This window comes from Coptis chinensis, chromosome 1, assembly GCF_015680905.1.
Source record: "Coptis chinensis isolate HL-2020 chromosome 1, ASM1568090v1, whole genome shotgun sequence".
In the NCBI taxonomy this organism is placed as follows: Eukaryota; Viridiplantae; Streptophyta; class Magnoliopsida; order Ranunculales; family Ranunculaceae; genus Coptis; species Coptis chinensis.
Window position 1 is genome coordinate 56,822,648 of NC_141456.1, and position 13,178 is coordinate 56,835,825.

The window sequence follows — 13,178 nt, forward strand, 5'->3', positions numbered from 1 at the left end:
TGAAATTGGTTTTTTAATATATCGCCACATGAAAAGACCGATTATTCCTGTTCAAAAGTGTTAAACAATCTTTTAATTGAAAAACAATATCGGTACTGAGAATTTACAAAAGCATAAAAAGACTAAGTAGTCTTTATTAATAAATATCTGGGCATTTGATTTAATTATTCATCTAGGAGTACTATGTTTAAGAAAAATATCCGAATGAAGTTACGGTTAGTTATAGGAGATACTACTAGTAGATATATATATAGTAGAGATATATAGATATAGATATACAGATTGATATATTCAAGTGAGCGGAGCGAACGATCTTGGCAGAAGGGGGGGTTATGCGGACAAAAACCAAGTTGGTTGGTTTCTGTCTGTCTGTCTGTCCTCATCTCTTCTGTTCTTTCTCTTTGTCCCTCTTCCTCTCCCTCTCCACCCACTCTAAATCTCCACTCCTCCCTCTCCCTCTCCGCTCATGCCCCCACTGCTTAGCAGTATACTATTATTAGATTTGGACTTGGGAGAGGGCAACAAAATTTAGTCCATATGAAGTGTTTACTCGTGGTAAATTTTGGTTGTAAAAAAGGTAAACAAAATTTCGAAATATCGTAATATTTAACGGCATAAAGAGTTCAACAACCCGACCCACACGTATGAAGAGATGTTCCCTTTGATCGATCTCTAAAATAATAATTTCTCACCCGACTCTTTTTCAGTTTTCTCTCTTGCTTGGAAGTTGGAACAGAGTCAGAGAGCGATATAGAGAGTCAGAGAGAGATCTAATAATAATAATAAGCTCTCTCGCTCGCTCTTACTACTAGATCTATTCAGAGAGATGCCTGTAGCTGCTTCAGCTGTTTATTTCTTGAATCTACGTGGCGATGTTCTTATTAATCGTCTCTATCGTGACGATGTCGGGTACATACGCCATCAAATTTTGTACAAAATTATTGTAAATGTTTCTAATTTTGACTTTTTTTTTTTTTTTTTATATATGTTTTGTTGAATTCAGAGGCAATATGGTGGATGCTTTCAGGACCCACATAATGCAAACAAAAGAACTTGGTACATGTCCTGTACGACAGATTGGAGGATGTTCTTTCTTTTACATGAGAATTAGCAATGTATACATTGTCATTGTTGTGAGTAGCAATGCTAATGTTGCTTGTGCTTTCAAGTTTGTTGTTGAGGCTGTTGCACTTTTCAAATCTTATTTTGGTGGGGCATTTGACGAGGATGCTATCCGCAACAATTTTGTTCTCATTTATGAACTTTTGGATGGTACACATTTTAACTTTCATTGTCATTTTTGTTAGTTGTTCATCTGAGACTGATCACTCACTTTTTTTTATTATTTTTTATTATTATTATTTTTATATCTGTTTTTATAAATTTATTGGGCCTTATAAAACTACAGTTGTAGGAAGAAAAAAGTCTTTTCTGACAGATATGTACTATTGATAGATTATTAGTTTCTCATACATTGCTTGACAGTCTTTGTTTAACTGCAGAAATCATGGACTTTGGCTACCCTCAAAATTTGTCTCCTGAGATTTTGAAGCTCTATATTACACAAGAAGGAGTTCGCTCGCCGTTCTCATCCAAGGTTAGTTATGAGAATAAAATGCAATTATGTTCAAAGTTTTCTTCAGAATTATTTTCTTTTATGTTTCACATTTTGTACCCGTAAAACTTGAGAGTTCAATTTTGGATTCCAAGTCTCTAGATGTATGCATGTGGTTTTTTGTTGGTTTTCTCGGGTGATCAGTAGTAGACAATAGATATCCAGAACATAATTCAAGCGTTTAGTTTCGACCAAAAATTTGAGCTTGGAATCTTGGATGTATGTCATTATTTCACGAAATTTCTACCCTTGTTTAAGTATAAAACTTTTTCATACTTGTTTGCAGTATAAGTTGGTTTTCCTGGATATTACTATTATTATTATTGTTATTATCAATATTATTACTACAATATTCTAAAATATGTAAAGGGTGCGATTACATACACATGATAGAACAAGAACCGTAAAGTTACAGAGGCATATTATATCATAAATGATAAGTTCTAATGAGGTGCATATCTATGTTGTAGTGTTCGAGGCAGATTTTTTGAGTCATGATTTTGGAACTATATCAGAATTCATAAATGATAATGAGATTATCGTAGCATGAAATATGCAATTAGGAAAAGCAGCATGATACAAACACAACTATTAGAAAAGCATATAGACCATAGCCTTGGCGTGTCTTTCAGAAGGATATAGGACCATTCTTAATGCAGTCATCTGTATTACTGAGTTGCTCCTTGTCTGTAAGTCTTTAAAGGTCCAAATAAAATATTAGTCACCTTTACTTGATTTCACATGAAACAGTTTTTGTTCCTCTAGAATCTCCAATGCAAGCTTCTACGACATTTTTCCTCTAAGAATAATCAAATTGGAGAAGTAATTTGACAGTATAAGTCAAAGTAGGTCGAAAATTAGACATAAATGCACATTTTTTAAAGCTGTAGTTGGTGTTCTAGAACAATGGTGTTCAATACATATATTTTTCTATATATGTGGATCTTAGTCCTCGTTCTCTATTTGTCATGTTTAACCATGTTTCTTTCTTGTGACAATTTCAATAGCCTACAGATAAACCAGTTCCAAATGCAACTCTACAAGTTACAGGTGCTGTTGGTTGGCGACGAGAAGGTCTTGTGTACAAGAAAAATGAGGTATTTGTTTTGCTTTGCTTGTGGTAATAGACTTCTGTTTTCTATGGCTTATATTTGAAGTTTCATTCTTGTCTATTGCAGGTTTTCCTGGATATTGTGGAAAGTGTAAATCTTCTTATGTCTTCAAAAGGTATGTTTACTGGAGCTGTTGTGTGTAGTTCTGCTATCTCAGTGCGTCTCTCTTTTTGTCGCAGTCGAAAATAACTTGATGTCTTTAGGTAGTGTTTTACGTTGTGATGTTACTGGGAAGATTCTCATGAAGTGCTTTCTCTCTGGAATGCCTGATCTGAAGTTGGGCCTAAATGACAAAATCGGTCTCGAAAAGGAATCACAGCTCAAATCTCGCCCAACTAAAAGGTAGCTTTGAGGTGCATCTGTTTTAGTATAGATAAAACTTTTCATTTCTTCCAAAAATAACATTACAAAAGTGATAAATTAGCTTGTTCTATGTTGTCCAAAGTAGCTTCATATATGACCCATCAAATTGGGTATCCTTGTGGTTCTTAAACCAGAGGTTTTGCTTCCTATTTTTATGTATCTAATTTCTACCCCTGAGATTTCCTTTTATTTATTTATTTTTAATTATTTGTTGCTTATTTGTTTAATTTTTTAAGTAGATGGTAAGGTTTTATTAGATTAAAATAGGAGTAGGTCAAGCTGACCTTAATCACGAAAATGAAAACGAAAAAGAACAAGCAACCACAAAATTAGCCACATAAAGCTTGGCCAAGAATCTACAAAAGAATATCCCCCCATCTAGCTACAAAGTGATCAAAAGAATGCCCCCCTGAGATCCATGAACACTAGAATGACAGTCTGCCCTCATTTTTTCATCATCCCATTTTGTTTGTTACGTATGAAAATTTTAATCACTCGCTGGTGTAGGAAAGGAAGGACTATTTAGCAATTATCTATTAGTATTAGTATTTATTGTTAGTATTTTTAGTTTTACATTAATAGAATTAGGAAGTCAATTTGGTAGTTTATGCTATTGAGTTAAATTAGAATTAGAAGTATTCTATCTTTCCTATCAAGTCTTCTTCTTCTTCTTCTTCTTTATCTATTAGTATTAGTATTTATTGTTAGTATTTTTAGTTTTTCATTACAAGAATTAGGAAGTCAATTTGGTAGTTTATGCTATTGAGTTTAATTAGAAGTCTATCTTCTTCTGAATTAGAAGTATTCTATCTTTCCTATCGAGTCTTCTTCTTCTTCTTTATCTATTAGTATTAGTATTTATTGTTAGTATTTTTAGTTTTTCATTAAAAGAATTAGGAAGTCAATTTGGTAGTTTCTTCTAGTTGAAGAGTTAGAGAAGAAGAAAAATGGAAATCAAGAAAGATAATTGAATACTTTGATAAATTGGATTTATGGAATAATTGGATGATTCAACAACTCTATGGCCTCCTTATAATCCCAGTTTGATAAGCAAGAAGCAACACTTCTTATTCTAATTATACTCAATAGCAGAAACAACTAAATCGACTTTCTAATTCTAGTAAAACCCTAAAGATACTAACAGTAAAATATTAATAAATAAGTGCTAAATAGCCCTTACTTCCCAACTTACATGCTTTAAGATTATTTGATGTATGTGAATATTAGTTTCTTTAGATGTTGTTTAAAGTGCTTTTGCAACAGAAATCTGCCTAATTAGGACTTAACTTCACTCTTCGTCTTTCTTTGTTATGAGTGATTGACTCTCTTAAAGGAATAAGCGAGAGCTTTGCAGCAGAGACACATATTGTACAACTCTAGGATAAATTGTCTTTATCCCCTGTGAGGTCCTTGATTTGACTTGAGATTTTAATTTTTTTTTTTTATCAGCAAAACAATATATTCTATTAATAATAATAGAGATGTAGTGTGAGAGATTCACACTACAAAAGTTACAAGCATACAATGGCTAAGCCTCAATCACAGCATCCCATCTAAATACAAGGTCTTCCAATTACTCGAGATTTTTAATTTGACCTACGAAATTCTTAGAAGTTTCCATACCTCCAAACTGTGATTTATTACTCTATTGGGTGCAGTTGGTAAAATGCAAAACATTGTATAGCAAATCTTGATTTCACTATTCGGGCTTTGAGGGTTAGGGTATGGTCCTGGCATAAATCTTACTCCAGAGTATTCTGTTGGATGCGTAATCCAGTCACAGCTTTGTCTTCTTGAAGTGGTCAAGTGGAAGGAAAGTTTCAACGAATTTGTATATTTTTAGTGGGGCAATGGCCTCCTACCAAGCTGGCAAACGTTGCTTTGTCAACCAAGTGGAAGTGAAGCTATATTTTGTCTGCTATTTAAAGTATACTTTCAATTTTCTCTTGACTAATAGTGAAGCTCTTTCAAATGTTAAGGTCTGTTTTCCAAATGTGTTTGGTAATTATCCTTCTTGGATGTGAGCTGTTTATCACCATACTAAGCATGCTTATCATGTCATTTGCTTTATCCTGTGATACTATGGAGTACTATAACAGTCTTTTTGATTTAATGAAGTAAAAATTAGCAACTCGTTGTGATTTTTCTTTGAAACTGCTAAAGATTTGGATATTCTTAATATATTATCAGTAATTAATTATGCAACATTCTACAGTGGAAAAACTATTGAGCTTGATGACGTTACTTTTCACCAATGTGTAAATTTGACAAGATTCAACTCAGAAAAGACTGTCAGCTTTGTGCCCCCTGATGGTGAATTCGAGCTCATGAAGTAAGTTTACTACTTTACCGGTGCAGTCTTATATCCATTTCAACTTTTGTTTGTTTTAGATAAGAACAGTTGAGGTAGACCCATTTGAATGTAAGGGACAAGAGCAGTGCTTGAAAATTGATGTGTAATTGAATCATAGGACCCTGTAATCACTGATATGAGCATACTATAAATTTAATAGGTATCTTATATATAAATCTAGCTGTGTTGCATGGGTACGGGACGGAGTGTCTGGTTTGGACACGGGTACGACGATTTGGACACGGCGAGATCTGAGAATTAGGGTACTGTTTTGCTTGTGTCCTGGTGTGTGTCCGTATCCGTATCCGTGTCCGCACGACACGGGTACGCGATTCAGAGGAAATTAGGGCGTACCCATGCAACAGAGAAATCTAGTTAATGCAGTGACATGCTCATTCTTCCTTTTTGCAAGTATCTAGCAATTGCCATATTTCTTTGGTAAAGTTTTGCTGGAAGTATTACCACAGACCTGGATTGAAAATCCGTTAGGATAGTATTTATCTGAAGTGGTCCATTTAGTTGTGCCACTTAGAAGTGGTTTACTAGTCCCTTGGGAAAAGTGAGCTTACCTAATGGAAGCAGGTGTGGTGTGCCAGCTATGAGCCAAGTAACTTGTGTTGTCTGTTGGGGGGTTTTCACTAGAGGAGGGGGGGGGGAGTCATTAGTTCATTACCGTCGAGATCAGAGTGGTAATTGATAAGGGAGGTGGAAATCATTAACAGTGAAACTTGATTTCATAAGGTCGATGATGACAAGGGTGAATTGGTGCTCTGTGATGAGAAGTTGGGAGCTTGAGGAGGCCGGGTTTGTCCTACCAAGTAGGTCTTGTGTGTGTTCTGCATCCGGAGGTGGCAGAGATAATATGGTAGGAGTTGGGGAAGAAGATGAGGTGGACATTGAGATGGAAACTCCTCAATTACGTGTCAGCACTAGGCATAAATTTTTTGTTCCCATAACGAAAGAATGATCAAAGCTTGGCGTGCAGAGTTTGGTAGAACTCACCAATTTATGGATATGGGACAAGAACAATAAATTCCACTTTGTGCTTATATACCAATGGTATGCCTCCTAAGATTGGAAAATTGAAAGGCATGCTCTTCTCATCCATTTATTCATTTCCCTGAAACATTTGGGTTGACGTTATCTTTCCTCTTACTTCCCTTTTCTTGGGATGCTTTCCTTCAAAAAAACTAAACTTGGGCAACTCTTTTAGTGGTAACACAAGCTGCCTAATTTTACTAGCACAATAAGCAAAATAATCAAAATATATATTATCTGTGTGTTATACTAGTTACTAGTTACAGTTGTCGTACGGAGCATCACATTTTGTTTTGGGGAAACAGAGAGGAATTTATAGTGGGTGGAAGGCAAGTCTTTTGAAGTAGTTTGGGAATGGTTCCTCTGGTGGGAAGGAGTTGAGTTTACTGGAAAGGAGCAGTAGAGGGTTTTTTGTTTGATTCATCACTGTTGGTGGTGGAATATGGTAGGGAATCTGCTGTGTCAAATTTCTGTAGGTCCTTCGAGCTATGGGGTGCTGATCTACCACACTGACGACTCAGGTAAGTTAATCGGTACCATTCAAAAGAATGGTAAGGGGGGTTTCCTTCATTTGCTGGTCTGCACTATCTGCTCTGTCAAATTTCTGTAGGTCCTTCAAGCTATGGGGTACCGATTTATCACACTGACAACTCAGGTAAGTTAATCAGTACCATTTGTTTCGAATGGTAAGGGGGATTTCCTTCATTTGCTGGTCTGCACTAGGTATAAATCAAAGAAAAGGTCACTGATATGTGTTCCGGTGGCAAGTATAGAGAGGGGTGGGCTGATCTTGGGTCGAAATTTCTGAAATTGCTCGATTCAAATGCCCAAGATTAAGCGTACAGCGAGACAGACTCCAAGTACTGATGAATTCTCATCAGTTGAATTCTTCTTTGAACAGTTGAAATTGGTCGTCAGTGGGAGCTTGGGGTCTTGGTAGACCTAAATTGGTGGTGAAATCAAAAGGTCCCATCCTTAATTCATTATGGTGCATGACAACGGTGTTATGTTGCTCTGAAAATGGGTGTCCAGACGGGTTGGGTGAAACGTAATCTTGAAGCTGTGTTTGGTACTGCAGATGTTAGAGTTGTGGATTCGGGAGGAGCTCTAGTATTTCTCCAGTCTGATAGAGAGGTGAAAAGATTGATGATGATGCCACCTCTTAGATTTGGGGAAGGGGAAGTCATCTTTAATTGATGGAATCCAGAAGTGGGTAGTATCTCTAACTCCATTTTTGAAACCAGAGAAGTCTGGTTGGCTCTTTCAGGCACCCCTCTACATCTCAAAACCAAAGAAATAGTTCAATCCCTCATAAAAAAGCATCGCAACTTGGTAGAGATTGATGAGAATTCCCTGAAGTTTGGTGGAAAGAACACGTAGGTTAAAGTCAACGCTGCTGACTTGGGTGCCATTCCACAAATTATCACTTTGGAAGAAAGAGGATACATATTTCCTGTTTGGATGGAGATTGATATCAAGATCGACGACTTGCAGGAAGAAGAAACCTTAGAGTGGCCGGAGTGGGTTATTGACGACGTAGCAGACCAAGGCAGCAACCCCTCTCCAGTTGCTCAGTTTCAACCCAAGAGATTTCCCCATAATGTTACAACAAGCCTTGCTGACCTCACATCAGAGTTGAGTAGGCCACCTGGACTTGGAGACATTGAGGAAGGAAATGAAAATTCAGCAATGGTCCTTTCTCCTGTTTTGGAGCCCCAAAACACATTCCCAGTGTGTTTCATGATAGGCTCATTAATTTGGATACAAATCCAAATATTACTACAATAAAGAGGAGAAAATATGACCATCATGGACAGAGGAAAAGAGACTTTGCAGGTACATTTTTTTTGGGGGAGGAGAGGCACACTTTAGTCCAATAAGCTCAGCAGACAATTGGGTCTTCTTAGAGTCTGCAATGGAAAGGCTAGGCATAGCTCAAAGGAAGAACAGAGCAAAAGCAATAAGGCCTATATCTGTCTCTTCCTTTAGATCAAGCATATATGTCGCCAATCCATGAAGAGAGTGAGTTCTCATCCAGAATTAATGCTTGTATTTCTTTACCTCAATGGGATGTTTTTCTTCTTCTCTTACAATTACACCTTTAGAAGAGGATTCAATTGTAGGATCTGGTGCTTTTGGGACTGGCTCAATTGACAATAATGTGTTGGGTGATTGCTCTTGGAGGCTGCAGAACGAAAGCCTTAATGAAGGGAATGTTGGTGAAATTGCTAATAAAGTGTACAATTGCCAAAACGACTTCCGCAATTGGATCAAATGCATGGTCTTGCCATTAGCAAGCAAATTGGGGATATTGTCTGGATTCGAAGAACGGGTCTTGAAAAGCTTTTCGGGGAAATACTTGGAAAATAACACTAGAGATTGTGGGATAGAACAAACAATGGGGCATGATATGGACAATAATCAGCCTATCATGAGGGAACATGAAGATGATCATGTTGGCTAACCATATGTATCGCTAGCGATGGCATATTTGCTAGTGATAGGGTAGAAATTTGGGGCCTTTGAGCTTGAATTTGGGTCGCCATAGGGGCATAATTTTTCTTTTTAAGGAGCGTTGTGGAACTGCAGGAGGACTTAGTTGTTGTCTAGTCCTCTAGTGCACACACACACACACACACACACACACACACACACACACACACATGTTGTATGTATATATTCCGTTTTCTCTGTTCCTTCTTAATGGTGGTACTACTTTCTTGCACAGGTATCGTATTACTGAGGGTGTTAATCTTCCATTCCGAGTACTTCCAACAATAAAGGAATTGGGTAGGACACGAATGGAAGTAAATGTTAAGGTATGTATTACATCCATGTATTCCCATGTAATCAGACGGTTCATAGTGATGATGTTGCTTTAAACTTTCAGGTTAAAAGTGTTTTTGGTGCAAAAATGTTTGCACTTGGAGTTGTAATCAAGATTCCTGTACCAAAGCAAACAGCAAAAACAAGTTTCCAAGTGACAGCTGGTCGAGCCAAGTACAATGCCTCCATTGATTGCTTGGTTTGGAAGTGAGTATTTATCATGCATTTTTTTCTAGATGTAGACTCCAACATATATCAATTTGGTCTCCTTTTAATGCCCATTTGAGTTATTACCTTGTTCAATTGAATGATTATATATCGCAGGCTATAAGCCTTGAGTTTGCTGCAGAGCTTTGCTCTCTATTTTCACCTTGAGGCTATAACCTCAGGTGTTTGTAGCAAGGATTAATTTTTCCCAAAGCCATTAGAGATGATAAAGGGAAGGGTACTAGGGACTTCTATTAATTTGGTACGTAGATAAACTCATGGTCTTTAGAGCACTTGGGAAATTTTGATTAGTCTAACTTTTTCCTATATATAATTTCCTCTCTATATAAAACATTTCCACGCCAAATTGTTCAAATCCAAAATTTGTAACCATGCCAAACATAGTCTCCAATTAATGGTGCAATTGAACGGCCAACAATTCTTTGAATTGTTAGTTATATTTGATGGGGTTAGTAATTTCACATTTGAATTAATATTTTGTGAAAATGTGTAATAAAGTTAGGAGATCATTGTCACGGGGGAAAAAAAAAGGCAAATCAAAGACTTTAAAATGCACTAACAATCATATGAGTTTCTTTAGGTGTGCAATTTATATATTTCTCCAGAAGTCCAGAACCCTTCCTTTTAATAAATCAGTGCTGAATTACCTAATTTTTTTACCGATCATTATATTTCTTTCTTTTGTGTTCTTAACGGATTCAATGTTTTTAATACTTTGCAACCGTGGCCGGGGATTCACTTGTTCCTAGGTAAAGCACACTTTTCTTGTGGTAACTATAAGCCTTGAATTGCAAAAGGACTAGTTAAAACTTAAAAGGGAAGGGTACATAACATATTTGAGAGCGATAGTTGTTACGGACATTTATACTGTATGCTTCTAGATTTCATAATCTTTTACGAGAATCTCACTAGTCACTACTCCTTCAAAACTTATTTTACCATTACTGAATCTCTGCAATAACTTTGATCTATTTTCCTGAGTCACTCCTTTTCTTTGGTTATTCTTTTATTCGAACTTTGCAGGATAAGGAAATTTCCTGGACAAACTGAGCCAACTATGAGTGCAGAGGTTGAATTGATTTCCACAATTGCTGAAAAGAAGTCTTGGACCAGGCCACCAATCCAAATGGAATTTCAGGTGAAGCACCGACATAGTATAATCAAATGTCCCTGTTTCTTCCTTTGTACTTTGTTTTCTCCAACCTCATTCAGGGAAGCATGGGGATTCCAGAGGTTGGGGTCTTCTTTGAGACCTGTTTTATTTTCTGCACTAAACACGGTTTAGACTGTATTATGTTTCTTTGAACACTAAGTTTTCTGTGCCGAATTACCAAAAAAAAAATTCAGGGGTGAGGCAAGGTGCTATGCTTCCAAACTGGCCCCTTGCAAATGAGTCTGCTCTTGGAATATCCATGTTTTATTAATTAGCACCTCAAGCAGAAGAAAGTGGTTTTTCATGAAATTTATTATGGATAATTCTGATATTTGGCTTTTGTGGGTAGTAGTGTAGTACAACTGAGCATCTTAAGTTTAAGTATATTAAGTTTTTATTACTCATATGTAGTTATCAGTTACTGCTTTACAGGTCTATACAGCATTGTTGTTGGACAGTAACATTTCATGTTTTATCGTTCTCTTTTACATGACAATAGATGGAATTTGCCTAATCCTGATTTCCTTTACACAGGTTCCTATGTTTACAGCGTCAGGTTTAAGGGTCCGTTTTCTCAAGGTGTGTACTAGACAATAGTATTTCCTCTCTTATACAGTTACTATAAACATAGAACAAAATGTTCGTGAAGTCTGCAGATTTTCCAGCAATCAGCAACAAAATACTGCTGATTTACCGCTGAGACCTTTCTTTTAACACCAACACCTTTTCTTCTAAAAAAGAAACAAGGATCTGATCATGACAAAGATGACCTCTTTTTCTTCTATTAGACTTGATGAATAGATCTGATCTTCCACAATGCAATCTCGTTAGATATGCCAATCAGTCAATCAAGCATCCATGTGTTGCTTGTTGAGTTTTATCTAATCTTTCATTGCTCCCCCCCCCCTCTCTCTCTCTCTCTCTCTCTCCTGTACATATTGTTCTGTTTTTTATCTTCACGATCTGATACAAGGAAAAATCTATATTAGAATTTGAGAAATACCATGAAAAAGTATCTGAAAGTATTTCTGGAATGTAGATCTGTATGACCAATAATTGTACAATGTACAGTATCAATAAAATTGTTCAAATATCGGCTGATGGTATTGATACTTGAAAGTTTTGGGAAAGTTGATCTTTACCTAAAAGTGTTATTTTGTATCGTATACCAAATCAATTCTTTTTTTGATCTTTTTCTATAGGTGTGGGAGAAGAGCGGTTATAATACAGTTGAGTGGGTTCGCTATATCACAAAAGCTGGGTCTTACGAGATTAGATGTTAGATGCTTGAACCTTGAACAATACTGGACTTGTTGAAGGTCATACACAGTTTTTCTGAGCGAGTAAAGCCTAGTTGTGTGCCTTGGAAATGAGGTGACCCAGAGCTAGATACTATTCATTGTACTGTGATACAATTTCACCCACATATTTGTATTAGGAGTGCTGTGATTGGGGGTCTATTCAATTGTTCTGTTGTGTGAGGGTGGTTCTCTCTTAGGTCTTAGAATCTTCTTGGTGAGAATGTAGTTGTGCTCTACATATATTCTCATTGTTCAGTTATCATTGTTATTTTTGTCGTAGCAGCGCTGATTTTTACTGTAATTTTAGCTACATACTTCGGGTCTTTTGTATATTTATTGTTTACTTATTTATGTTGCTATAGAATAGTGTTCTCTAGTGTGAAATTCATACTGAGCTCCAATTTTTCAGTTGATTACGATGCTCCTTATTTCGTTAATTTAATTTTATCATCAAATGGAAATCAAGTTCACTTTGGCGTTGGTTAATCCCTACATAAAATTTTCTTTTAATTTGTAACGTACTCCCCTCTGTTCATTCCCTTGTTTGCGCACCATAACTTAATTGTGGGGGTTTAAGCTATTATGTTATCAAAGGAAACTCAAGGATTTAAGCAATATCAGAGGGCCAGGTCTATTTCTTGCTTTTGCCTACCAAAAAATCCTAAAATGTTTGGATGTGAGTATGTAAAGCACTGAAAGTGAATCTAGGGAGCTAGGTGCCTCACTTAAAACACTGAAAATACTTCGTAACTTGGCATGATAAAATTTTGCGAAGCTACACGTTTGAAAGGAGAGAGAAGAGAATTTTGTTGATTGTGCCAAAACTTCTGTCATATACGTCCGCGTATTACTGTATAGACACAAAACCTACCGAGACTGTTTTAAGAAGAAAATGACAACTGAAGACAGACACAGCATTGGCATTGGAGATATGCATGACAGCGTTAACTGAGGTCTGCGGACAGTGGATGCGGGTATCATAAACACCACTTATCGTTTGGAGCTACATTAATCCATTGAAACAACATATTTGAGGATTAATACTAAGCAGTACTTAGTATGTGACGCATGGACGGCATGGTTATTGTTTCATTTGATCTGTACCTATAAATATCTTTGTGGATATTGATGCAACAGATCAACAACAAAGAAGCCCTTCTTCTTCTTCTTTGTGGCGATTTAATGTAGT

General features: G+C 36.5%; 1 protein-coding gene across 1 annotated transcript; it reads left to right on the forward strand.

Moving 5' to 3' along the window:
* Window positions 1–633: 633 nt before the first annotated feature.
* LOC147524651 (Clathrin adaptor complexes medium subunit family protein) lies at window positions 634–12,402 on the forward strand. Its single transcript, XM_086603966.1, has 12 exons — window positions 634–909; window positions 1,004–1,272; window positions 1,503–1,597; window positions 2,623–2,712; window positions 2,794–2,842; window positions 2,931–3,069; window positions 5,306–5,422; window positions 9,210–9,300; window positions 9,372–9,514; window positions 10,559–10,673; window positions 11,223–11,267; window positions 11,891–12,402. The coding sequence occupies exons 1-12, from the start codon at window positions 827–829 to the stop codon at window positions 11,969–11,971; spliced, it is 1,317 nt and encodes a 438-aa protein (XP_086460092.1). The 5' UTR covers window positions 634–826; the 3' UTR covers window positions 11,972–12,402.
* The last annotated feature ends 776 nt before the right edge of the window (window positions 12,403–13,178 follow it).